At 46.7% G+C, this 25302-nt stretch overlaps 1 protein-coding gene across 1 annotated transcript in view; it reads left to right on the top strand.

The window, feature by feature from the left end:
* Window positions 1–2056: 2056 nt before the first annotated feature.
* Window positions 2057–25302, top strand: part of LOC146207332 (acetylcholinesterase-1-like) — a 133484-nt gene continuing 110238 nt past the window's right edge. The window contains exons 1-3 of the mRNA XM_084585815.1: window positions 2057–2100; window positions 4529–4588; window positions 5516–7030. Of these exons, the coding sequence (XP_084441941.1) occupies window positions 2057–2100; window positions 4529–4588; window positions 5516–7030 (1619 nt within the window). The remainder of the gene's footprint in view (window positions 2101–4528; window positions 4589–5515; window positions 7031–25302) is intronic.

Below are 25302 nucleotides of genomic sequence, written 5' to 3'. Positions count from 1 at the left end.
GGCCGGACTGAGTGAGGCAGGATGGAGCGGTTGTCGTCAATAATGTCGCAAACCAACGCGGCCTCGTTGCCGACGCCTCCCGCGTGTCTCGGTACTCAGTCTATTCTCACCTCCAAGCCATGGTATCGAGAGAGTACGTGGCTCCGTGTTTTGATGTTGCCCAATGTTGGGCCGATACTAGGTGTGACTCCAAGGCGTTTGAGGGATTTAGATTGGCTGTCGGTATATTTAACTACTTGGCCTCCTGATCCTCGCAATCTAGCAAATGCCTCCTCTCTTATTTTCTGGACTGCGGCCAAGATAGCCGATTTGAGCTCAGCTCAATTTGAGCTCAGCTGCGAGTGTGGGTAGTACTGATGCGTAATTTTGCGGTTACCATGAGGCGACACCGCAGCAAGTGTTGCGCGGTTTGTCGATGGGTCCCAGGACGGATTTGTAAACACTGTGTTTTCTGTTTTGGCCGAGTGTGTAGCCGCCAGTTCGCGTTCGTCCCGGTGGTCTCGCGCTTTGCATTTTCGATTCAGTGGTTTGGTAAGTCTCATCAGCACGTCCAACCATGGCTCAAAGAGTCTGGGGATTGGTGTTTCATCCAGTTAAACCATATTGAGGGGGGACCTTCGGGTATATTGATTCTTGTGTACTATAAGCACAATATTGCGATACGCAAAAAAATGACTTCATAAGAAGCCTCCCGCTGAATTATGTTGACGTACAGAATTTTCCGGGTATGCTGTATTTCCTCTACCTCACGTAGCCTGCACGAAGTGCCTTGCGCTTGGCGTAGAGCTCCGAATGGCTTTGCCTGCTGCTGCGGAACAGCTGTCTACAGCAGGTGTTCCTCCTGGCGTATACCAATGTTGCCGGGGAGCTGACCGCGGGCGGGCTCTGAATGTGTCTCTAGCGGATTACCAGCTTTTCAATGCAGAAAGATGTGCTGTTTGGTAAACATAACACCGGCATATTAATAATATTGCATAGGAACGAGGGCCAATTCGAACGGAAGCGGGAGGACAAACACGAAACATCAACTTTTTTTTTTCTGTCGCTTTTTTTTTCTATTGCACGTTCCTATGCACAAGGCATCGCCACCACCTATCAGCATAACTGCGTGCCATAGAGTTAATATGCTGTGCCCACTGCTGGAGCAAGCACTCTTCTACTGATCTCGCAGTGTATTTCGATCTCATGAATTTGGATCGGCTTTATAATATCATGCTCTCGTTATCCACATGAGCTAAAGCCTCGCACTGTTTGCAACAATGTCGCGTAATTCTTTTCAAGTGACGGTACCCCACTTCAGATCAACATTACTAGGAAGCTTTTCTAAATGTTGCTTCACGTTTCTTAGTCCGCCTGGTACCAGACCAGTTGAAACGGCGGCTTTGGCTAGCAAGATTTGCGGAAGGAGTCCTAAATGACAACCTAGCTTAGGAGAAATCGTTAACTATTTGCGTCTTGCTGTTTACCGTTTCAAAATTAATTTTCTTCGATGGGATCCAAAATGGTCTCTACGGGCGCCAAAAAACAGCGCAAAGTCATTTCACTAAAAAAAATAGAACGAAACGAACAGAAATATACGATTTCTGTTGCGTTTTTATCTGTTATCATGGCCTCCTGGACAGAACGCTGGGTAGTGCAATTACAATTTTTCCTATTTGATATTAGGTGGAGCTGCTTCACTCCCTCCCCTAAAGGGGACTAACAGCAATTTATCATCAAGATGATGATGATGATCATCATCATCACCACCACGGTTGACTGCGTCCTACTGCGTGATTTGCATTGTGTTATCGGGTTTGGGGCGTTTCTTTTACTCCCGGTTTAACCTTTTTTTCTGGCCGGAACAGCTTGTACATACCCACCCGTTACAAAGGGACAGGCCTATACATGATAATCATCATCATCTCTGGCATTGTGTGCTGTTGAGAAAATGCAACCCTGCCAGCGCGTCAGCTAATGAAGAAGGCGAAAAGAAGAGAACGAAGGCAAATCCCTAGTCCATCTGCCCTGGTCTCGAAGAGCTAAGGTCAACTGCATTCTGCTTGCCTCACCAGACATGGACGCCGACACAGACAGCTTCCAAACGTCAAGCAGCCTAGCGTAAGCGGCTCTGACGAGACGAAAATTTGCACATTCACTTCAGAGCCGAAGCTGTTCGCTTCTTATATTTCCTGTATCCTGAAGCGAGTGATGACATTGCCTTGCTAAGCAACTCGGGAGATGAACTGCAAATAATGATTGATGACCTAGACAGGAAAAGTAGAAAGGTAGGCTTGAAAATCAATATGCAGAAGACTAAGGTAATGTTCAACAGCCTCGGGAAGGAACAGGAGTTTACATTAGGTAGCGAAATACTGGAAGTAGTAGGCGAATATATCTACTTAGGACAGGTAGTAACCGCAGATCCGGACCATGAAAAGGAAATAATAAGAAGAATAAGATTGGGATGGAGCGCATTTGGCAAGCACTCGCAGATTATGACTAGCAGCTTACCGGTATCGCTCAAGAGGAAAGTATACAACAGTTGCATCTTGCCTGTACTCACCTATGGGGCTGAAACGTGGAGGCTAACCAAGAGAGTTCTACTTAAGTTGAGGACAACCCAGAGGGCTATGGAACGAAAAATGGTAGGGGTAACATTAAGAGATAGAAAGCGTGCAGAGTGGGTCAGAGAAATAACTCAAGTTAACGACATTCTAGTGGAAATTAAGAAGAAGAAATGGACATGGGCAGGACATGTAGTGCGAAGAGAGGATAACCGATGGTCGCTGAGGGTAACAAACTGGATTCCAAGGGAAGGAAAGCGTAGCAGGGGGCGGCAGAAAGTTAGGTGGGCGGATGAGATTAAGAAGTTCGCAGGGGTCAAGTGGATGCAGCTAGCACAGAACCGGGTTAAGTGGAGAGATATGGGAGAGGCCTTCGCCCTGCAGTGGGTATAATCAGGCTGATGATGATGATGATGATGATGATGATGAAGCGAGTGTCTTTCGGACGCGACCAGCCTTTTATGGATAGATCCTGCACGTGTACAGGGGCAGTATTGTACGTTGTCATGAATAATGGGGCGCTCTTTCTCTACGCACGACCATGATCTAATGCACTCACCATGTGATTTCCTGGAAGTAGGGAAGAGAGCAGTCCTCACTTTCCCGTAGCTCTTACCTTCTTACCTTTCTCCCGTGTCCGCGCTGACTGCTTGCCCCATCGAGTTGCTATCGAGATTTTCTGTCGGCGCAGGTTCGCCCAAGTCAATTGATCATTTTTCGGTAGGTCGCCAGGAATTTATTTATCATATTGGGCTATTAACTTGTTCGAGTTTGTCTGGCCAGTGCCTTTCGTAAACGAGTTCGTTGCTGTATCTTATGTGATAGTGTACGAAAGCTGGCGTTGGCATTGTCACATATTTGCAACTTGCCAGGTGGAAAGATGGAAAGAGCCACCTTTCATTGGCAAGCATTGATACATGGAAGAGCCAGCTGCGATCTGCCACAGTTGGCGGAGGTCAAACTGGATAGAGAAGGAAATCTCCCTGTTAATGTACGTAGTACTCGACATAAATGATGTGTGATGATGCATTGTATGTGCAGTCATGCGTTGTGTGTTGTGGCAGTGCACGGTAGGTGTGGTATGTACGGTATATGTGTCGCCGTGCGCGCCAGCTCAAGGAGGTTCGTTTGCTATCGCATTGTTATATCTCGCCTCGGAAGGGAACAGCAGTTTACAATAGGTAGCGAGGCGATGAAACTGATAGAATATATCTACTTAGGACAGGTAATAACTGCAGATCTGGACCATCAACTGTCTTCCATGATGAAAGGGAAATAACTAGGACAACAAGATTGGGGTGGAAGGCATTTGGCAAGTACTTGCAGTCTGACTAACAACTCACCGGCTTCGCTCAAGACTGTTAAGTATATAACAGTTGCATCCTACCTCTACTCACCTATGGGGATCAAACGAGCGGGCTAACGAAAAGGGTTCTACTTAAGTTGAGAATAAAGCGAAGAGCTATGGAACGAGGAACGGTAGATTTAGCTTAAGAGATAGGAAGCGTGCAGAGTTGGTCAGACAAATAACTCGAGTTAATGACATTTTAGTGGAAATCAGAAAGAAGAAATGTGCATAGGCAGGGCATGTAGTACGAAGAGATGATAACTGATGGTCGAAAGCGGAAACCAATCGTATACCAAGAGAAAGAAAGCATAGCAGAAGGCGGCAGGATGGGCGAGGTTAAGAAGTTCGCAAGGGTCAAGTGGATGAAGCTAGCACAGAACCTTGTTAATTGTAGTAATATGGGAGAAATCTTCGTCATGCAGCGAGTATAGTTCGGCTGATGATGCTGCTGCTGCTGCTGATGATGATGTTATATCTAATGCTAATCAGACGTTCTCCAAGTTTCTTATTGGCCTCTCTAGATTTTGCTTCGACAGTGGGAAATAGTTTCAGTTTTTTAGGGAGACATATGCTGAAAAGAAAAATGTTTTGCCGACAAGTCAGATTTAATACTTACTCATTTTTTTCTGTTCAGGAGTCTCGAGCAGGCGGTGTCGCATAGCAGCGAGGAAGGGCGCAAGGGCCTTCCCAAGTGGTAAGCTTTCAAATGCACGCCTATAGCGAATGCCTTAGTGCCCCCCCCCCCCCCCACACACACACGCACACTCACGAACGCGCGCGCGGACGGAAGGACACAGGCAGACAGCAGGGACAGATATATAAGCAGAGACAAAGACAGACGGACAGGCAGACAGATAAATACAGACAGAAAGCGACAGACACAGACAGACACACTCAGATATAGACAGACAAGCAGGCAGAGACAGAAAGAGATGGACGGACAGACACATACAGGCAGACAGAGACACACAGACAGGCAGAGACTGGCAGGCAGACAGGCAGATATATGCAGACAGAGGAACGGAGAAGCGCGTCTAGCACTAATGTTATACCGTCCGACGAGTGCCACGTTGCTGCGGTGTTCCGAATCAGCGCCACAGAACCGGATTGCATGAGCTCATATGTGGTCGACCTTGTAAACCTAGGGCATTGGGGCCCGATATTTAGTGCAGTCATGAGGTTACAAAAAAGCTAGGGCAGCAAAAGCTCCAAAGTGACGAGCGCGCGCCCTGCCCAGGTGAGGCAGCCCTCGACGTTACTTTTTAGCACGGCGATTGTAAGATGACGCGCGTTTTTGTCAACTGACACGGCGTAAGCTGTAGCAATGCATTTACGAAGAACATTTGGATTTAAAACTTACCGAATATTCTTCCGAGTAAAAGTCTGTTTTGCGAAGCACGTTGTCCCATGCGGAGAGAAGCGATGTACTGCTCATTGCGTTTCTCAAGGAAGTTTGTTCTCTGGGTGCACAATGGCGGCTGGTATACTGCGGCCAAGTGCAACGAGAAAAAGAACGAGGAGCATTGTTACCGCGATGTCGCCTTCTAGGCTTCATTAGAGCGGCAGCTTAAGCTTGGCTGGTTTCAAAGCGTTGCAGACTTTTGTTCACTTTTGCATTCAGGGCCCCGTACGTGCCATTGGTGGCGTCTGCGGTGTTCCTTTTCGTCTTCCTCACGACAAAGCGCGGCGGCAGTGGCGGCCACCATGACGACTCTCCCGCGATCGGCCCGGCACACCTCAACGACGTTATTTTGCACCCTGTAGAGGACACGCCGCACGTCGAGGTCCGCCTGTCAGATCGCATCTATAGCGGCCTCATCCTCACTGTGGGCAACCGCAAAGTTCATGCGTTCCTCGGCATCCGGTACGCCGAGCCGCCCGTGGGGAATCTGCGGTTCCGCAGGCCCGTTCCGCTAGGGCCTCCGCGATCAAACGGTGCCATGGGCACCTTGGTAATGGCTCGCAGAAAGCGCTTTCCATGTCCGCAAAGACAGTCCTGGAACATGCGATCAGCTCCGTCGCTAGACGTCAATGTCACCGAGGACTGCCTTCACTTGAACGTGTGGGCACCTGCGGACAGCTCTAGAGAGCGGCGGGCGGTCGTGGTATTCCTTCACGGAGGCGGTTTCCAGAAGGGAAGCAACGACCAGGAGGCCAACGACGGCCGCGTACTCAGTGCCGAAGCGGACGTGGTTGTGGTGGCGCCAAATTATCGCCTCAATGCATTCGGCTTCTTGAACGGCCACGTTCCAGACGCACCCGGCAACATGGGTTTACACGACGTGATCCTGGCGCTGCGCTGGGTTTATCAAAACGTTGTCCACTTCGGCGGAAGTCCTGGCAACATTACTCTCGTCGGCAGGGACGCTGGCGCCGTGTTGGCCGGGTATGTCATGGTCTCCCCCGTTGTGCAGGGCCTAGTGAGGCGATACATTCTTCTCAGTGGGTCTCCCTTTTGGAATCTTCCGAACAACCGAGGTGCCACAAGTGTCCTGAACCTCGAGGCACTGGCGAAACGCCTCAAGTGCAGACCAAGCGAGAGCGTGCTGGATGCTGTTCGGTGCCTCACCAGGGCAAATATTTACTCTTTCATTGATTTAGCGGACGTCTCGCAATTTTCGATGTACCCGAGTGACCAGGATCAAGTTCTGCCCTTTCCAATACCAACCGGCTTGATAAATTCGGCGACTTACGGGCCCGGAGACATCTTGCTAGGTAACGAGGCGACCGTCGGTCTGTCCTTAGTGACGCCTCTCTTGCGAGTGAACCTGGAAGGTGTCCTGAAGAGGAGTTTGCGCTCGTTCGGCTCCAGGTTCCTCAAGAGGTTCGGCTTAGAAGACGCGGAAGAAGCCATGAAAGAGTACGACATAGCCGGAGCGGCAAACAAGAGCCTCGCCTTTGCGGACTTGGTTGCCGACTTTGTCGTTCGCTGCCCACTGCAGTTCCTCGCGGATGAACTGGCCAGGAGGGGCCGTCGGGTGTTCTACTTCATCCTGAAAAACAACCCGGCATGGAAAGGGCTTATAGACCAGAACCTCTTCCTGGGGATGCCGCTCGGGAACTCCTCAGCGCCATCCGATCTCGTGGCGCTCAGCAAGAGCGTCGTCTACACCTGGACTACGTTCGCGAAAACCGGGTGAGCCGCTTTGACTTGTGACTGCGCTCACTTCGTGCTGCCGTTTGTCGCAGTGAGCAGTTCGGTGAACGTGTCAAGCGTGTGTGCTTATAGATGATTGAAGTTATGATCTTTTTTAACGTCACATTAACCTCGATTAGCTAGCGCAAGTTGTCGCTAAGCACAGATGGCCGCCTAAGAAATGCCTGAGCTGCGCATTTGTCTTCGACGTGTACTATTATATAGCTCGTGCAGTTGACCCGCCAGCCGTGTTCCTGCACAGCGATGGAATTGGTGCAGCTGTTTTCATCAACTCGCATAGCACGCGTCAGCAAAGAGTGTTCCACTCTATTGAAATACTCAATCGAGACACAATGCAACAAAAACAATTTCGCACATGGTCTGGTCCGTGACTATGCCTGCCCCAGTGCACGCGTAACATACCAGAATTCATGCTTCAAACGCTTTTGTGCGCGAAAGGCCCGTTCTAGATTAAATAAACTGAGCGCGCAGCCTCTGTTTCGCGCCCTTTTGTGCCCGTCCTTTTTCCGCCAAGCGGGCTAAGCTCATTGTTCTAACGTCATGGGACAATCGTCGTACGCTGTTCACAGCTGTCGAGGCGGTGGATGCTGAATTTGTTGTAAAATTGGGGGAATGCAAGCTTGATGCTTTCAGAATTAACACACACGCACACAGCGCCTCAGCAGGTCCAACTTTCCTGGGTGCGTGATCGCGCGGCAACTGTCTGATACTGTATTTTTGTTATAAGCATTTTGAGGGAAATAGTCTAACATTCCGACATGTGCCAAAATATTGCATTTTTTTAAAATCTGAACTCGCACTGAGTAGCTATGACAGCCATAAAAAATAACCGTGGGTTGCGTTTGTGACGATTGTGAGGCGGCTGTTTATTTATTCACAATACCTTACAGGCTCCAGTTCGGAGAATATATAGAGTAAAGGGGCAACAACTGTAAACTTGTACAGACTACAATTAGCATACAAATTGCACACAATATTAAAATACCATTGTAGCCACTTTAAAATGATGTAATCGTTCGATTAATAAAATATTCCCTTTGAATTTTGTCCCGCGCTCGTACTGAGCAGCGAATGCTTCAATAGAAAACCAGTGAAGTTAGGCCTGTCATATAAAACCGACTGGGGCACGTTTTTGACAAAAAGTAGCAGAATACCACAACAGTCTCGAAGGAGTTCATAGATATATTGACTATAGTACTGTCTTACAATATGAAAAAAAATAAAGCGTTCATAGGTAACTTCTTGTTGAAAGAACGCACTTTTCCAGAGTTTCTGGTTGTGCGTGTACCTGCCGCCGGCGTTCAGAAACGAGCGGCAAATATGCGCGGCATTGCAGTTCACAGTGCAGTCAACATGCGCAAGAAGAGAAGTAGATTATCGACCGCACGTGGTGTAGTCGGTTAACAGGCGTAAGGCTAAAGACTGTCCCCCCAAACAGTGTCCACAATCTGAAGGTAAGAAGGTTTTTCGTTCTAGCTTCTCCAGCGGGGAAGAATTTCATGACTGCTAAAAAAGCTCCACTACGCGGCTTATAAACAGACCCCCTGGGCTCTAAATTTTCTACAAAGACTGTACTTATACGCACTCATTGTGAGAACGCTGACCGAGACTTTTTCTGCTATTTCTCTTGCAGGAATCTGCGGCTATCCAACAAAAAGCCGTGGCCCCTTTACACCAGCCAATCACACTCGTTTGTTGTGCTCGGTCCAGGCACAGAGGATGTTTTGAGCGCCTACCGAGAGCACTTCTGCAAAGTCTGGCGGTCACGTGTTCTCGGCGCGTGAAGGCAAAAAGGCGAAGCTTTGTGCTGCGCGCATACTTTAGCAATAACATGAATATGCGCGTGTACGTGACTGCCTTAGTATATATAACAAGAGGCCCTGTCTACAGCTGTGTACTTCGGTGCTTCTCACTTCAGTACTTACTTTGCACATCATTTCTATATCGATCTTTTTTTTTTTGTAAATAAATGGAGATCAAAATTTAGATAAACTAGGCAACCACTAAATTAAACAATTGGTACGAGCCCGTGGAAGAGCCGCGGCTGCTCTACGCTCAAGCATCCTACGCACACTCCCCAGTGCGACCTCTCTCACACGGACATCGCCCAAATCGGTATAAATGGTAACTGCAGTTGGTGCATAAGCCAGCTTTTCTTTTTTTTTTTCTTCGCCGCACTCGGTGTTCATGTCAGGCCAAGTTTCGTCACCTTCGTCATTGGTTACCTGTTACGATTGACTTGGTCCTTCGAATGTGCTCCTTTTCACTCTTAAAATGTCAGAGATAAAGCAAGACGAATTAGATTCCACTAGAGCGTCAAAAGGGGACCCAGAACATTCTAAAAACGGCCCCTCAGCAACAAAAGGGTGGCCTGTTTTTGGCCTAAGAAGTACAGAGTGCTCCGTACTTGTCCAGAGCGCTCAGGTGATGTGCTTCCGCTAGTCCACTCCAGCCCTCTAATGCGGCATATCCCATAGCCTGAATCACTTTAAGACGTTAAATTGAGAATCTGTAAATCATAGGCTAATTTTCGTATACAATCTTCTTGTAAAACAAAGACGGAAAAGTAAAAGTGATTGAGCAACGTCCTCTTGGGCAAGAATTTATAATGAAAAATTGCAGACAGTCGGGGTTGCTACAAGGTCTAAGGTAGCAACACAAATGTCGCCTGGTATGATGCGATCAGTGTGTCATCCACTTTGGTAGCGAGACAGTCGCCTCAGAAGACAGTAGCAGCCATTTTTAGGGTCAAACTAACGCTTTGTGCATTGAGAATGCTGATGGTCTTGAGATAAGACGTCAGTGCGCAATTTACTGAAGGTTGATACTGTCACATGGAGGTAACGGGGTAACGACAGGTGAGCTTAGACGACATACTATCACGTTGATGATGAACCAACATATTTACCTCACCTTTTCTCGTGGCCCTCGCAGGTGGCATTAGAGGGCGGTTTGCAGGTACAAAACTTTACACATGAACTAAAAATGCGCAAAATGTTATATCCCATAATATAATAAATAAAGCGAACAGGAAAAATATTTCGTAGCACCATTGTACAAGATTAGCAGGTGAGGTGAGGGGAGACTACATATCTAAAAAATATTGAGGACGCAATAAATTTTAGAATAAAACAAGATTAGGATTAAAGCTCGCAACAGCAGCTGTGATATAGATTACTGACAAAGCAATCACAGGAACATTGTATAAGTTTAGGAACAAGAGTGCACAAAGCATATCAGCGTCGTCGACAGCAGGCGAACTTGAACTCACATGCAGAAAACAGGCATGCATTAGCAAGCACACGCGAAGGGCGTCAGGAACAGTTAGTTTACCACTTTCCGCCACGCTCAGTGACAGCGAATATTTCAGATGAGACAGCTAAAACATGACACTCTCGGCTGTTATAAAAAAAAAAAAAAAGTCATGGTGGTTCCAGGCCGCTTTGGTTGCGTCTCATGGTGGTAAACGAAGAACATAAACACACAAGAATGTTTTGCTGTGGTACTCCGAGGTATCGTATTATAACTGCCTTTAATTAAATGGAATTCTTGACTACTGTTCCTAAGGATGCGGGATCGAATCCCGGCCTCGGCGGCCGCTTTTCGATGGAGGCGAAAGGCTGTGCGATGCTGTGCGATGTCAGTGCACGTTAAAGAACCCCAGGTGGTCGAAATTTTCGGAGTCCTCCACTACGGCGTCTCTCATAGCCCGAGTCGCTTTGGGACGTTAAACCCCACAAACCAAACCTAATTAAATGGAATTAACATAACAGATTTTACTCCATGCCACATCATATTATTCAAATAACAAGTTCCAAGTAATAACGATGTTCGGAAATATTTCAGTGAATAAAGTTATATTATGGCCCTTATGTAATCGTACTCTGCAAACAGGTGATGTGCATCTCATATGTTTGACTCATCTCTCTTCAAAAAACGAATGCAATGTATTTGCGTAAACAAAATATTTTTTTACCGAAGTTCGGATTTATATTCACATTTCATCTTAAGACAGGATGGCAGAGGATGGTGAATAGAGTTTTAAAACATTGTTTTTGGAGATGGGAATCCACGTGAAGTTAAAGGGAAGATAAGATAGATGTCACTATGGTTACATGCTGTAATGTATTAAGCGTAGGATATCCAGCCTCAGTTTATTTTAATCCTTGAGCTGAAGTACTTCATGCTCCTCCCTAACTGTTCGTGTGTTTAACAGGCCGTTTCGATGAAAAGCCGTGGTTGAAAGGCAACTAATTTTAAAGTTTCCACTCTGAGAAAAAAAAAGGAAATGTAGGATCACGGACGCAGAATAACACAGACAAACAAGATGAAGCGCGAAGACAGGCAATTGCGAACCAAGCATTAAGAGGTAGGGATGCGGCAAATAACAACAAGAAAGGACGGCCCAGAATGGGACCCCACTGCACCAACTCTCTGCTTAGAGTAAGCTGGATTAATTAGTGATGCTGAACGTCACGACTTCAATTGCGTCCCTGATGCTTTTTCCAAGCGGCTTCAAGCTATATACACGTGTTTGGGATTAGAGCAAGATTACTCCGCGAACAAAATAAAAATAAAGGTAATAATACGTGTGACGTATCTAAGAATTAACACTACGCGGCTGGTGGTTAGCAAATAAGGTCTGAGAATAAGAAAAAACAAAAGCGACAGAAGGATAGGTTTGAGGCTCTATGTAACGGGAGAGAACTGGAATACTTCGTCTTTAAACGGATTTGCTGGCGCCTTGTTCCACTGGAAGTTTGTGTAGTGCTGTGCTGCCCTTTGCCGGAGCTAATCAAGGAAAGCCTGTGTTCGGCCGGAGAACTGTTCATTTCGGCTTAGAATTGTAAAAATAGGGCAAGTGGGAAAACGAGGGGGAGACGGAGAGGTGCACAGTGGAGAGCGCTGAGACGACTATCAAGGACCGCACTGGGCTCACGCCTTATTTAACGAAGTCCGAAGCCAGGGGAAGAGAGAAGTAGGCGCCGAAACAAGGACTAATTAGCAGGGAGCTCGCGTAAATTGTTTCTTCAGTGGAGCTCGGCGACCTCTGTAAGTCCGTTATACTGTGGACGTAGTAGCCTCGGGGAAGCAGTGCCGTATAGATGTTTTGGTGCGCTGTCGAGTTCAGGTTCTTTGTCATTTCGTCATCCGAAAGTCTTTTTGTTTCTGTCTGTGGTTGCTGGAGAGGGTTTGCGTTTGCACACGCTGTGCTCGTGCTGTGTGAGATATGGTCTGCTGAAGTGAGCTTCGCAGGTTGTCTCGTCAACCAGCAGATCATTCAGATGTTTAACCGCGGCTGTTTCCTACAGGCTCGAATTAAGCGCGTCTGCCGATGACGTGTTGCTGTGACTGCGGCGCTAATTTTGAATTGCCTGTTTTACTGGGCCTTATCATGCACTTTATTCTATTCCATTGCGTCAAAAATAATGGCCGCGTTGTTGGTAATAGCTGTCCTTTTCTTCGCACCAAGAAACTAAGCAAAATATTGTACATGACGTGGCACAATAGTGCATAAACTACGAATTCGGCGTCACAGTGACTGCAATACGTCATTTTACGTCGCGCTTCCAGTGAGCTTCATACGAGCAGATGCGCTCAGTTTCGGTTTCGTGCACACACACACACACACACACACACACACACACACACACACACACACACACACACACACACACACACACACACACACACACACACACACACACACACACACACACACACACACACACACACACACACACACACACACACACACACACACACACGCACACGCACACGCACACGCACACACACACGCGCGCACACACACACACACGCGCGCGCACACACATACACACGCGCGCACACACACACGCACGCGCACACGCGCACACGCGCACGCGCGCACGCGCACACGCACACGCACGCGCGCATACACGCACACGCACGCACGCACGCACGCACGCGCGCGCACACACACACGTACACACGCGCGCGCACACACAAAAACAGTCGCCGGATTTCTTTGCACGTAGGGTTTTAGAAATCGAATTTTTCTTTGTTTCGGAAGCCGATGCGACATTTTGTCTGCCCACACGTTCGAACATTCGAAATTTCCCAACCACCCAAATAAATTAAAAAGATAAAGGTAAGTTTTACTTAATTAAAGCTATAATTAGAAGGGTTGTTGAGGTAAATTACGTAAGCCATGGTTGAAAGCTTGTTCTGAAAACTATTTTTTTTTTCCATGCCGACATTCTTACTGTTAAGAAATTTTGAAGCTGCTCCACCAAACATTCGACGTATTCGCAGGTCCTTTTTCGGGGTGCTTGTATATTTGGTTTGATGTGGTATGTGGGGTTTAACGTCTCAAAGCGACTCAGGCTATGAGACGCCGTAGTGGAGGACGCCGGAAATTTCGACCACCTGGGGTTCTTTAACGTGCACTGAAATCGTACAGCACACGGGCGCCTTGCTTTTCGCCTCCATCGAAAAGCTGCCGGGGATGCCGAGATTCGATCCCGCATCCTTGGGGACAGCAGTCGAGCGCCGTAACCACTGCGCCACCCCGGTGAGGCAAACGTGTATTTTGTAATATTCATTGCCAGCAATTCACGTCATAGGTTTTCTTTGGAAGTTTTCACTACTCGTTGCGAGTGAAGGCCGGACAAGGCTTACAAGTAAAATATTTGCCAAGTATCAGAAAACTAGGCCAATCCCAACAATTAACAGCTCTTCTTACAATACTCCAGAGTTACACCCCCAGGTGGTCGAAACTTCCTGAGCCCTCCAATACGGCATCCCTCGTAGCCTGAGTCGCTTTGGGACATTAAAACCAATTTAGTTACGTCGGAAAGCAGCGCAGGCTTCATAAGGACACAAAGGAAAAACGGGACACCGCGCCAACTGAAGATTTATTGTACGCTTTGCTAAATATACAGCAGCATCAAGGATAACAAGAGCAGTAACAAAGAATAACAAGAGATATAGGCACCAGCTATACGTGGGAGAACCAAGGTGACCTAGTTTCTGACAAGAAGCACAACTCTTTATCTGGAAGGGCTATGGAGATGGCGCTGACACAACGCCCTTTTAGGTTCGCGATATTTTATTCCTCAGTTATCTCTCGCGGGATTTTGTAACCACACCTGCGCAGCGCGCTCGTGTTTCTTAACTCGGGCGTGCGTTTACAATCTCTGTACTGAATGCTCACAAGGCCAAATAATCCGCCGTGTTACATCGCGGTTGTGTGATCAGGCAGTCTTTTATTAAGGCATCTGCCGATTTCATCTACGTATGCATGACCACAAGACAAGAAAATACATCGGATACACATCACCTTCGGCACAAGAAAAGAAACGGTGGTCGCGACGGTTCGCGGTGTATCCGACGTAGAACCATTTGATGCACTCACTTGCACAGACTTGGCAAGCGAATCGGAATCGAAAATACATCTAGTCACATCCCGTGTGGTTTAGGGAATGACCGCGATCTTTTTATACTTACCTCTTTCTTTGTTCTCTTTTGTTCTCAACAAGGCCTGAAGCACTGAGGGTAAGAGCTTCGGCGGCTATCCAACCTGCACTCATCGGCGAGTCTGGTTTAAGAAAATTATCATTCAGCTTGTAGTTGTTGAATTTGTCTAGTACATTGTTGAATCATTAATATCAATTCATGCTTCATGCTGCGCTTTACCGGCAGATGCACTTAATCATAAGGTAGAAGAGGTTTGTTGCCCCGAGGCTCAAAGGCCCAGCACACATGTTTTTTTAAAACCCGTCTGAAATCATTAGTTGGAAGTTAGGGTGTGACAATCAAAGGGTTCAGGGTTCTTAAAATGACTATGAAAGGGCATCGGAAGGAAATGATAGTCGACAGTACTCTGCGTACTTTTTACATGGTATTGGGTAATCAGGCTATTACATTACCACGTAACATAATGTTACAGAGAAAAGGGGACGGCGAACAGGAGCCAGGTGGCACCTCAACAACACACCCACACTTCTTTGTCCTTTTACACTATGTCCTCCATCTTCCAACGTTACCAGTTGTAGAATATCTTTGTTTTTTCCTCATTTTTATTTTCAAATTATTTTATGGAGATGGAAGAGCGTGAGATTCTCGAAAAATTACAAGAAAACGTCTGCCTCCTTCTTAAGAGGCTCTGAGAAGCAAAAATGAGAAAGAGAAGAAGATGTTAAGTTTACCAGCCTGCTTGATCTTTTATTAGATGTTACTGAACTCCTAATCAATGACGCGTAGGTATGCCACGAAGGCTTTTCACCACTGCGACGGACGTGACGTACTTTAGCTCGCTCCTTTTTAAAATTTATGAGGTTATCTTGTGTAGAGTCTGAAGTCAATGCTTTATTTTGTCTCTTATTTTGCTTTATTCTCTTAAAGAGTTTTGCAAACCAAATCTAATTTAGTTGCAGAACACCATGAGCGCTGCGGGATGGCTAAGTATGCCATCGTATTCTTTTCATCGGATTCACCCATATTGAACATTTCTGGAAATACTTTTTCAGGGCTTGCTTGAAAATGAAACAGCAATCAGTTATCGTGCAGTGGCTTGCAGCCCTGCGAATAAATTGAGCGTCTGATGGCGAAAACGACAAGTTGGTTATTAACGCAGGGGATCACAATGATATTGGTTGTTCAGAACATTATTTTTAAAATCGGTGAGAAAGGGCTGGGAACTAAAAGAAAAATCTATATAGCTAATTTTTCCAGATCATGGAGAGTAGTACGTATGTTAACCTGCATACAGCAGGCAAATAATATTGCACACAATTTAATCTTCTAGAATGTAGCCTGGAGGGCCTACTTTTTTGCTGACAAGCAGTCAATAAAATCTCCAGTCATCATAGATTCTTCCGGGAGCAGTTTTGAAAGTGTTTCTGTTTCTAACTGATGAAGTGTTACGATAGGACATGCCGCTCGAAACGTTCACAGCGTATTGTGGTCGTTTTAAGACTAAGGACGCGGTGACTACGGGGGCTTCATATTTAGTTTTACACTTGGTTTTATGAACTGCAACATTTTTTTGGCGGCAATGTCAGTCTACCCATGCAGCTTCCTTGCAGACTTTACACTTCTTTGAGATTTTTTTTTTTCTCCATGAGCCCCAAGGTGGTCTCTTGTCGCGTTTCAAATATAGCTGTTTGTTTGTTAGCACGATTTTCAATGTCGCACTAATAAAAACTTCGGCACATAATGTGACGCAGCACAAAACTGATGCGTAACAATTCAAGCGCATTCTTTGTCGTATATATAAAACAACGGAGGAGGGCGAGCTTAAAATATCTGTTACGTCAATGCAGTTTCTTTAGATGTCTACAACATTTCCAGTGTATAAGAAACGCCATTTTCGGTGGGGTTTTCTTGCGTAGGATACCTAATAATCTACGTTCCTGGATTTTGGGCAGTTGTTATTAGGGTATTTTTTTTTTTTTTTTTGTCCCCACGCTCGACGAGCCATGCTGTCCGTGTGGGAGGGCGTGCCCAGAGCTGCTTCCATCGTTTTGCAGGAGGCGCTGGAGGCCTGCGGGGAAGCCACAGTTGTACCAACTTGACCTCCTCCAGCCGGAGGAAGCCTCGTTGCCTGCAGATTCAATGGACGGCGGGGCAATTTAGGTAGAGGGCAGGGCGGCTTTCACTGTTCCTGCCGGGAACACACGGCCCTTACGGAGGCTTTACCCGAGTAGTGGGTAGGTTCTGGCATGGTGTGCCGCCCCCACGTGCCACATTAGTGAAATTTGAATTAGCAGTGAAAGAGAGTGGATTCGATTATTTAGGATCTCCTTAGTGCTTCTATGCGTTAAATGTTTTCAATAGTTTTAATGCAATAACTTTTCCGTTCTGCCAGGATGAGCACGCAAGAGGCTACCTTTCACAGTTCCCACTACGTTACGGAGTATCTGTTGTAAGAATATCGATCATTCGAAGCTCATTTCGCACAACTTTGGCGGATGGTTGTTCGTACAGTATTGAAATCGGAAGTGGGGGGGGGGGGGGGGGGGGGGGGGGACCCTCGAAGGGACAGTTAAAGTAGTTTATCTCCAATGCGAAATGAACTGGCACTGTCTAGGCTGGGTTCTACTCAACTGCATCTAGGGAAAAGGTGCACTGTTAATTCTTCATGCATATTCGTAGTGCCTTGCTTGCATGCTGCTCAGTCTGCGGAAGCAGCAGTAATCCATATATATCTGATGTACCTGTTCCTAGAGTGCCCCGCGGAAAAGGTTTGGTACAGCTCAAGTAAGCAGCGCTTGCATGGACAGCGTGCAAAATGTGCACCGAAGACGCATGCATCGACCGGAAAAAGGCGTGGCACTGACTGTGTCCCATAATACTTGCCAGAGGCATATATGACATCGCGTCATCGTCAAAAGTTACTGAACAGCGGCGGATGAATGACGCGTGGACACAATCGCAGCGCACTCAGGCTTTGGAATACGCTATAATCTGCAATGCACTTAGTTTACTAAAGTAGAGGACACTGTTCTTTGCGGTGATTCTCGCATTTGGGGACGCGTGGATCAAAGGCAACACATGCGATTTATGGAAGGGAAACGCTAAGCACTCAGGACTCGCTCTTCTGGAACATCACGGCTAACTGTGGGAAAGCCACGACAGCTCGCTTCTTCCGCATCCCCTGTGTTGGCTTGGTAATTGGGTTTGGCGGTGACACAATAGCCAAAAATGGCTGCATAAAGACAGGAAAAGTATTTATGCGACCACGAATACAAACAAAGCGCCGGATGTACCAGAGATGAATGCCTTGTGGCAAAATCACGTGAAGCTGAGGCCTGTTTTTGGACCAAGTAGTATGCTCTCCGCAGAGGCTGCATGTGAAAATACAAAAGGATCAATCACAGGTTGTGCGATGCGTGTATGCAGTATCATACTAGAAGCTTGGTGACTCTTCAAGATTGTCAGTGTCCCTGGAAATAAGTACAACGGTTTCGCGAAGGTTTCGCTTGAAAAAAGTCAAGGACAAAATCAAAATCAAAAAGCGATCAAATGGTACGTTCTGCTCCGAACACCGCGTTCAAGCCGAGAGGAGCGGGTTATTAGCGTGCGTCGAAAGGCTTCCCCGTAGACGCACAAAGCCGAGGCGCAGTTGAATCGGACGTCGGCTTTGCATGGCCTCCTTTTCTGACTGACTTGAGAGGTTTCGTTTGTATTTTTCTTCGTTTACTGGGCGCGCCACGAAAGCTTGCGGGACACATTCACGGAAGCCGCGGAAGGTGAAACTCATGAAGGCCTTGCGGTTGCCCTAGAGTTGTTCCCCGTTCTTTGCGAGTCATTAGGCTTCGATAGGGGCGGCATTTCCAAGACGTCATCGCTGGCTGTCGGCACCAGAGAGCTGCCTTTGCCCTCCCAGGAAGCTGGCGTTCATCTGCCTTGGACGTTGCAGTGCTTGTCAGGGCGGTGTTCTAGCGTCCCCGACTTTACTCAGCGTGCTGGCAAGTTACTTCGAGAAAAAAAAAAAAAAAAAAAAAAAAAGGCGCTCTGGAGGCCATGTGTTTAATTACGGTGGCTTCACGATGCCTAGGGTTTGTGGTTAGCACGGTGACTAATACCATAGCTAGGAAGTTTAAGCACTCGAACAATAAACAAAGAACTGCCAAACTGGGCGCGTTTTTTTTTTTTTTTTTCCTAGCGACGACTTCTGCGTGCGCCTTCTAGAAGAAACGCACATCTACGCTTCTAGCAGCTCGGAACTCGTGCTAAAGTAGATGCCGTATGGCAAACCCAGCAGTTTGTACGTGTACAAAAACCTTTATAATAATTCACGAGAAAATTCGGCCGAACTTGTCGCCATAATATAAGCCAAAAATGTAACTAGGTAAGCGCAGACAGAGCGTTACGATGCGCCTCATTTTCGACACTAACCAGCTCTCTTAATGTGCCTACTTCGCGTCGTCAGGCTGCTTAGAATCTGATGTTATCCGCAGCAGGTAAGAATACAGCCCGGGGAAGAGGAACACGTGAGCGCGCTCCGCCGCGGGTACCTCCCGACAACTTCCGGACCTAGATCCTAAGCGGCACGCTCTCCCTCTCTCCTCATCGGCTATATAGATAAAGAGTCACGATTCCATTCCCTAGCGCTTTTCATGCATGCTATCGCTTATTTTCGCTTTCGCGCTTCAAAACTAACGATTCGAAATTAGAGTAGAATGTGCAGTGCTCCAGCGGAGCTACGACGTAGGCCATAGCTGTGCACGGGCTGCGATTCGATTTCCGCACGCGTACCGAACTTTACGCTACTTACAGGAGGCCCGGCACCTTCAGGCCTGAAGATGAACAAACCCGAGCCCGGTCCGGTCCGGCCCTTATCATCTAATTACATTTAGGGCCCGGACTCGGCCCGACGGCGATGCAAGACCTTGATTTTCGGGAAACGTTTTTTTTTTCTCAGTGATTAAGCATTCTATGACTATTTTTGCGCTTTCGTGTCATCATGAGCTTGTCCGCACGATTACATTCGAACGAATGAGTTAAAAAAAAAAAAAGAATGATTACATCAGATAGAGCATCGAAAACTCTCGTATGGGAAATTGGGAGGCGCATGCTGGTTAATAAGTTAATTAAGTCAATCAGTCGTCGAAATAACGTCCAAAGGGGGTCACGTGGTACTCGACTTCTGGTGACGTAGGCCTAACTTCCCGTGGCCGGAAATTTGAAATGTTTGAAGGTGAAAGAGCGGGAAATGGTGTGGTTTGCGTTCACAAATGGGTGGAAATGGTTAGAAAGTGTGTAAAGAGAGGTAATAAACCAACTGCAGTGTGAAAAATTCTGAGAGTACTGCAGGACCTGCACTGTAGAAATGCGGAAATTTGTAACTTGCCGAATCCCGCTGACATCTCGCGGATGGATGGATGGACTAAACTTTAATGTCCAACAGAGAAGGTGATCTACCCGCCCCCCGACATGCAGATCAGGAGGCGGATGCCGCCGCATCAGATGCAGGCTGGGAGGTCTTGGGTCCCACCAGCCTCTTAAGCCAGCTGGAGGAGTAGGAGCTGGAGCTCAGGGTCCGAGCGGCGCAGCAGGGTCTCCCAGGTGTCTCTACTGCCTATATTGTGCGTCCCCCTGGGAGAATACGGGCATTCCCATATTATGTGGTCGAGGGTCCCTCTCGCCCCACAAAGATTGCACTTATCACTCCTGGCCACAGGGAACATGTGGTTCGCCATAACCGGGTGCGGATATGTATAAGTTTGCAGTCGCCTCCACGCGACTGCTTGTCTGCTGTTTAATTTCGGGTTTGGCGGGGTACCAGTCTACAATCCCTCACGGACAATACAGCAACGCTCAGTCTTTCTCCAGCGCAGATTCTGCAGTGATCTCAGAATTTTTTTTTTTTAATCGAAAGCATTACTAGCCCCATCACGCGAAACTCCGGTCGCCGGCGTGTGGACTCGATGGTAACCTAAAACGACTTCAGGTGTCCGCAAAAAGTGCGACAGATACTTCGCCTTTCCCTTCCTGTGGACAAATTATTAAGGGCCCCGCCGGGGTGGCGCAGTGGTTACGGCGCTCGACTACTGTTCCGAAAGACGCGGGATCGAATCCCGGCCTCGGCGGCCGCTGTTCGGTGGGGGTGAAAAGCAAGGCGCCCGTGTGCTGTGCGATGTCAGTGCATATTAAAGAACCCCAGGTGGTCGAAATTTCCGGAGTCCTCCACTACGGCGTCTCTCATAGCCTGAGTCGCTGTGGGACGTCAATCCCCACAAAACAAACCAACCAATTAAATGAAGAGGAGGCTCCTCTTGCGTCATAGTGTGCGTCATCCTACTCTACTACGTAGTAGGAGAAAACAGTTTGAATTCGACCGGCGGGAACAAAAAAAAAACCTCAACTTCTTATCGCAATATCTCAACAATAATTAAATTTTTTGCTGCCGGATATGCGGCGACAGTGTCACCAAATGCCATTTAATAGATTTTGATAGCATATTTGAGTGTCTTTAGTGTCCCTTTAATTCAGTTCAAAACGACACTTCAAATAAATAAGTTTATTCTGACATCCTGGGATTCTTTTGGTTACCGCATGGGTAACCAGCCTGTCGAGTTGTCGAAGTTATTTATACCAATTAAAAACGAGAGACGTTTTCAAGCGCAGCGAGGGGCAGGACCTCCACCACATCATTGAGAAAAGTCCTAGTAACTAGTCCAAACAGTATAGTGAGGTCAGTTTTAAAAGAAATGGACAACAGCGAAGAATACTTCATCTGAGGGATTGCAAGATGAAATGAGAAGAAATAAGAGAGAAAAAATGCTTCATTAAACCATGTTTTTGTGTGTTTCTTTGCCGTAATCCTGTCTCGAGGTTAGTGTTCGTGCCCATGTTGTTTCAGTGTATTCTGCTATGACGAACGGCTTCGCTTAAGCTAGGAAGACTAGTTGAGTGAGCGTTCGCTGTGTGGGTTCGTTCTTAGTCCTCTCCTACTTTCGCTGATTCCATATTTCACTACGCTCGATGTAGCCCTGCTGCTTGCTATTTGAGGGTGGTTCGGTAATTTTTCGCTGGCTGCTTCTCTGCAGCGACGACCGTGGCTGCGGCCTGCGTGCCGATGAAAATGGGCGGTGGCAAAGGGCTTCTAATGTCTCCCACCCTCCCCTCTCCTCAGGCTCTAATAACTCACCTCACTAATGTCACTAATTAAACCAGTCACTTCTGTCATAGCGACCTCACCTCCTGCCGTCGGGTCGAGTTTGGCCTGTAAGTATATGTGAAGGTACGAGCTGTTTTGATATAATGCAAGTGAGGGACCACTGGCACCGAAGGAAAAGCGAAAAGTCCTCTTTCAGTGATGTTAGTGATGCGAGGAAGGGGCCCTGAAAGGTTCCGTCGAATGACAGCGACTCTTGGTTGCGCCAGACTCTAATTCGTGCATTTTGCCGCGTGGGTCGGTTCGCTGCGACATGCTGTTCTCAAAGAGCTTTTACTCCCCGTTAAGCCGCGCGATGAGCGTTTCGCGTGCGTTTGGTCCGTAGCGTTGCCTCCTCTCTGTTAACTCCAAAACGCGTTCCCTGGAAGCAATCAAGACCACCAGTGCATGGGCGAAGCAATGATGTACTCGCTTTCTGAAACAACCCTTTCAAACCGGCATTTTAATACACGCGGGAGCGGTGAAATGCATTGCTCACTATCGAGACTTGCTAAGCTTAAGCCTTCAATGGCGTTTAATTGCGTTGATTGATGCTGTGATCGTGCACCACTCAAGCAGCTTTTTTTCGGGCTGATCTGAGCGCGATTCGAGCACAGCATTATTCTAGCCGGAACAAACTTTTGGATCGTTCCAACGAGCCGACATGGTAAGCAATGGTTTGGCGCTTCTGTCTGGGCTAAAACTAGAGCTGACATGGCACTCGTTTATTCTTTCTTTTTTGTTTCCGTGTTCAAGTACCTTGTATGCTCCCATCAATGTGTTTGCGAGTGCGTGGTCTCCGCGTTCAGAAGATGAAAATGCACTTCAAAATTTAAATCAGCCCCATAAGTTTCGTTTCTCACCCTTTTCGAACAGAGCCAAATATGCAATCGCGCACGCTTGAAATCGGGTGTGGTGTGGCTTCAAATGTTGCTGCAGCGACTTCGGTAAACCAACGCATTGAGAACCGCCAACTCGTACTTGGAGCATAATTGTTCGACATAAGCGCTCCGCTTTCCTATCAACCATGCTATAATTGGATTTGCAGCACTGCAATGGTGGCCGCTTCCACGGCCGTACTGTACTGTTAGGCTGCTGGTTAGGCTGCTCTTACGCTGTCGAGCCTTCAGCCTTGTTTCGCGATGTTTTATGATCACCTTAGTGTCATCCACCGGCTACTGAGTTTGGCAGCTGACGTTACAGTGTAAGCAGTATAAGCAGTAGCATACAGTAGAGTGTGCTATTCTAATACACTCTATTGACGTCGAGGAAAATCCCGAAGATAGTACTTGCTTTACTCTTAGGCAGGACTCATGTGACTTAATGTAAATTTTGAACTAAATACGAGCAGAGCATGCATTTTTGCTGGGCAAAAGGAACACAGTTCGCCACACAATAATCCAGAACGACGAAACATTTGATGAAATCAGGTTTAACAAAATTACTAAAGTGCGTTTCAGTTATCCGTTATCATATGAGATGTAACAACCGTGTTCAATTTCCTCGTGAAGCAGCGTTTTGTAATTATCTTTACGTTTAGTTGTGTATTAAAATGCTAAATAAATTGAATTTGAAAGATACTGCGGTGCCTTTGCCCCTATCATAAAAGATTTCAGCGTTGTCCGGATGCTTGCGGAGAAAAAAAGCAAAGGGTGCGTGAAGCGGCAAGTGTAGCATCCAAGATGGTTGAGAGTGAGGATAGGTCAGGCAGAAGCCATTGTTTTTCGTCTTGGCAGACACTAACCCTGAGACATATATTGGATTTGAAATCTTGATATCTGAAGTTTGTATTCAAAACCTCGACGTGACAATCAAACTTATGGCTGGTAAAGAGCCCACGGGATCCGAATCCTTAAGTTTCAAAGTATTCATAATAAGCCGGTTTTTAACTTCTGTGAAGCTTCCCCGCCGAATAAAATACTAGAGAAAAATGCTTTCTTCTGCAAATATACTAAAATACACTAAATATGAGGGTCACTCAAAAGCCACACTTTTTGACAGGAAAGAGCCGACGTTTTGAAATAGAGTGCCGCGAAGCTTTGTTCGGTTTGTTTGCTCACGCTCAATGTCTCATAGGATGCTACATATCACTTTTTTCTTGCAGAGAAAGATGCGCTCAGGTTTATGTGGGTTGATCAGCAACAGTGTGCGACTACCTCACGTCGTTTCAGATCATTGTAATTGCCTTTGGAGGTTAATTTCGACGTTTTCTTGCCGGCTTTGGATTGAGCATTATGAAGAGTAGCAGGCACTCAGTAGTTAGACGACCGTCTAGAACGTGTGCTGTTACCAAGCCGCCGAGTGGTGCAGTTGCCTGTGGGCGCAAGTCAGCCCGTTAAAGAGCGTTTTTTTAGGAAGCTCTTCGTTGCATCCATAGTTACGGTACTGCTGTCACGACTACGTAACAATAGCTATAGATAAATCTTCAGGAAAGCCAAAGCTCAGCTCCTTGTCCTTCATTTGGCCTGCTCGGCAGAATCGACGCCATTAATATCGTTGCTCGAGCTCCGTACACTAGCATAACCGTACTGACTGCTCATATACTCTCTGTTTTTCGTCCTTGCGATAATATTCAACGTGATAGAAAAAAAATAGCCGATGTGGTGGCACACTGATAGCAACCCATGATTCACTTAGCTACTCTTAAATTAAAGTTGCATCCACTCTGGTAATAATAATAATTTATCGTTAGGCTTTGTTTCGTCTTGTAATGATTGGCGCTTGCCATCAAAAATTCACTAAATGATTCTTTTGTTCCACCTGATAACAGCTTCGAATCAGCCCATTCCCATTATTCATTTCGATGACTTCAACTTTCCGATAAATTGGCCCGGCCTTTCCTCCACTACATGCAAGGATAACATTGAAAGTGACATTGTTAACAAAGGCGTGACTTTTGGTCTTCCACAACTTATATCAAACCCAACGAGGCAAAACAATCATTCATCGCACCGACTCGATCTCGGTAGTCAGCAACAACCTCAACCTCAACCTCGATCTCGGTCTAACCTGTCACGTTCATAAAACCTCGCCGCTACTTCATATACCGGGACTTACAGCTTCTTAATTCAATCCACATGCGCTCGTCAGTTGTCCTTCCTTACATCCCGAAAAGTAAAATCAGAAAAACATTGATACTAAACGATAAAAGACAGTAAGTGGTATTGATATGGAACATTCTGATTTCTGCACGAGATTTCTCCAAAATGATCCAGAAAGTTCGCTTGAAGCTAACAGGCTACTTTTATAGCACGATCTGCAGTGCACCAACAAATAGATTAACACGTTCGTACTATCACCATAACCAAAAAACCGCAGTTGTTATGATTTGATAAGGAGTTGTGCCACTCTAATTATAAATTAAAACGCTTATTTATTTAGCGATAGTCTTCAACACCGCATGGGCATTATAAAAATGTTACTCTCTAGAAGGAGCATGCCTATCCTAACCAGGCAAATTTAAGCATTAAATTTTTGCATCAGTTTTACCTTCCCATGGTTCGTAGCAGCTCTCAAAAATTGAGTAATCCTAGGACACCATAGGTTTATCTAAATTACAAATATAAAATATCTCTATTTAGTTAGGTGATGTTCGCTGCTGGCTGCC

Source organism: Amblyomma maculatum, chromosome 1 (genome assembly GCF_055883805.1).
Source record: "Amblyomma maculatum isolate TAMU_Amacu chromosome 1, ASM5588380v1, whole genome shotgun sequence".
Taxonomy (NCBI): Eukaryota; Metazoa; Arthropoda; class Arachnida; order Ixodida; family Ixodidae; genus Amblyomma; species Amblyomma maculatum.
The sequence above is the reverse complement of the archived record's forward strand: the minus strand, read 5'-3'. Positions and strand labels throughout refer to the sequence as shown.